This window comes from Habropoda laboriosa, unplaced genomic scaffold (genome assembly GCF_001263275.1).
Source record: "Habropoda laboriosa isolate 0110345459 unplaced genomic scaffold, ASM126327v1 scaffold469, whole genome shotgun sequence".
Lineage (NCBI taxonomy): Eukaryota > Metazoa > Arthropoda > Insecta > Hymenoptera > Apidae > Habropoda > Habropoda laboriosa.
Window position 1 is genome coordinate 569,450 of NW_017100616.1, and position 2,782 is coordinate 572,231.

Below are 2,782 nucleotides of genomic sequence, written 5' to 3' on the forward strand. Positions count from 1 at the left end.
GGATGGTCCAAAATTACTAATAATCTTATAAGATAATTTATGAAATTTGATAAAAAAAAATTATGTTGAAAATTTCATAAAATGAGATTATGTATGGTTTATCTATTATTCTCAAATCTTGAAATTTAAAAAATGAAACACATTACAAGAATTTTTTTTTATTAGAGTACTTATATATATGAATTACTACTGTAAACAAATTATTAATGGAAGAATCAAGGGAATGTTTTATGGATAATGCTTTTATGTATTGCAGTCATACTTTAGGAACGACAGTGTGATTAAGTTATTTTTCACATTTATATAAATACTATCTCCTATATTTTTTGTGTACACTTGACATAATCTGTATAGTTACTTTTTCAGATGAATTACTGAAAGTTTATAATCCACTATAATTTATATTTACATTGTGAACATTCCAAAGAGCACTGATTTGATAGTCACGCTTTTATGTTTCAATTTTTATCGTAGAATTTCTTTACTATGCTTAGAAAAAAAATCTGATCTAATTATGTAAAAAAAAAATTGTTTGACCATACTATTTTCTCAAAGAAAATAGCGTTACAGTTAGTAATTTAATTAGTCCGACCATAAAAATGTTCAATAATTTATTGTTATATATGTATACCTATTTCATGGGATACAAGTGTTAAATCATATTAAAAAAAGTACTATATTTTATCAAATTGACATGTCAAAAATTTCTCAAAAGCAATCATACTACATTGTAAATATACATGCACAGAAAACAACATGAATTATCATTATGCACGTGTCTCCTTAAAGGCGTGTCATAGAAAGAGTCGACTGCTATAACATACTTGAAATGCCTGATTGTAAATAGTTTCATGATTCACTAATCAATATACATCTGTTTATAAAATAAAAAAGGAATTCTGAAATATTTTCTTTGAAATTTGAACCCTAAAGTACATATCACATAATACTTAAAAATATAAATCCATTATTTTCCATTAATAAACTGTTACATGTTATATCAAAATTTATTAAACTGATTAAAAAAAAATAGTATTAATTTTAAGTATTTTCTTTTTTCTAATTATATGCACCACATGTAATTAATTACGTGCATCATCATTAAAATACGTTTATGCATTATGTAAGTTGATACCAACTCATTCCGATATTGTTGAACGTAATTTTTAAAAATTACGCGTTGAATCATAGATATATTTCATATTTTTTCCTGTTTTTTAAAATATTTTTTTAAATATCCATATGAACAATAAAATTTTTAATAAAATATTTCAGATGCATAAACATATCCTTACATTGCTGCTGAGAATATAAAATACACAATTTTTGTACGTAAAAGCTTTATTTTAATTATTACCAGCACATTTGTTTATGACAAAGCATTAAATGTAATACAAGTTTAACATATTAACATCAATGTTAAATTGTAATGTTTTTTTATCGATAAAATGTAAAATGGTATTTGCAGTAAAGAATAATTTAATCTTTCTTACATAATGAATCGTGTAAAAAGAGATGGGTAAATGCATTTTTACTTTAATCTTCCAGTTCACCAGATTCCATTGCATCACGATACGATTTATCCTTGGAACGATCTGGATCTAGTTTGATCATATCATCAATTCTAAGAATAGTTATTGCCGCTTCTGTGGCGAATTTCAAAGACTTGATTTTTGAAATAGCTGGTTCCAATACACCGGCTTTTTTGTTATCTTTAATAGTACTCTCAAGCAAATCCAGGCCAACCCTATAAAACAATATATCATATTATACTTTCACTAAACAGCATAAGAAAAATTTTAGTATATAATATTTATTGAAAAACAATACCATTTTAAGTCTGCAAGATCTGCTTTTGTCTGACTGGAATTGTGATAAGCACGTAATTTAGCAACAAGATCTGTAGCATCTTGTGCTGCATTAACTGCTAACGTTTTTGGTATAACCAATAATGATCTTGCAAATTCGGCAATAGCTAATTGCTCTCGGGAGCTCTGTAAAGTATAAATGTATTAGTATGGATATAAGTTAGCAATCTAGTGTTGAATATAGGTCATATAGATCTTTTTCGAGAAATTAACTTACTAGAGATGTAGCAAAGTTTTCCAAATAAATTGAAAGTGCTGCTTCAACACAACCTCCTCCTGCAACCACACTTTTACTTTCTAAAACTCGCTTTACCGCACACAATGCGTCATGCACAGATCGTTCCATCTCATCACAATAATAATCATTTGGTCCGCGTAATATGAGAGAACTTGCCGTCCTTGCTTTCGGTCTATTACAATTAAGATAAATATAATGTTAATTTAACTATAATTATTTTTCTTCTCAAATAATTAGATTAAACGAACCCTTTAATAAGAATGAGTTCATCATCACATATCATTTCTTGGACTACTTCAGCAGCTTCTCCAAGAAAACTGTTATCAAAGCTTTCTTCTCCCTCCATATTGGTCAATGAAGTAACAAACTGTGCACCTGTAGCTTTAGCAATTCTTTTCAAATCTGCCTTCTTGCATCTACGAACTGCCAATGCTTTAGCTTCTATAAAATACTAAATAAATATAAAAAGTTACATGAATGTCAATCTTTTGCATTAAAAATATAATAATCATTACACAGTTTAAGTATACCTTTAAGCAGAGATCATCAATTCCTCCAGATACAAGAATAACGTTCGCGCCTGCTGCAAGAATTTTTTGAATGCGTTCTTTCGTAATATCTACTTCGCGTTGCCGCACTGCTTCGAGTTTTTCAGGATCTGTGATCAAAACCTCGA

The 2,782-nt window shown here is 28.0% G+C and overlaps 1 protein-coding gene across 1 annotated transcript in view; it reads right to left on the bottom strand.

The window, feature by feature from the left end:
- Positions 1-1,536: 1,536 nt before the first annotated feature.
- Positions 1,537-2,782, bottom strand: part of LOC108576726 (T-complex protein 1 subunit alpha) — a 2,643-nt gene continuing 1,397 nt past the window's right edge. Inside the window, 5 exon segments of the mRNA XM_017939783.1 lie at positions 1,537-1,747; positions 1,831-1,994; positions 2,086-2,278; positions 2,355-2,557; positions 2,637-2,782. The exon segment at positions 2,637-2,782 is cut by the window's right edge and continues 11 nt beyond it. Coding sequence (XP_017795272.1) covers positions 1,537-1,747; positions 1,831-1,994; positions 2,086-2,278; positions 2,355-2,557; positions 2,637-2,782 — 917 coding nt within the window.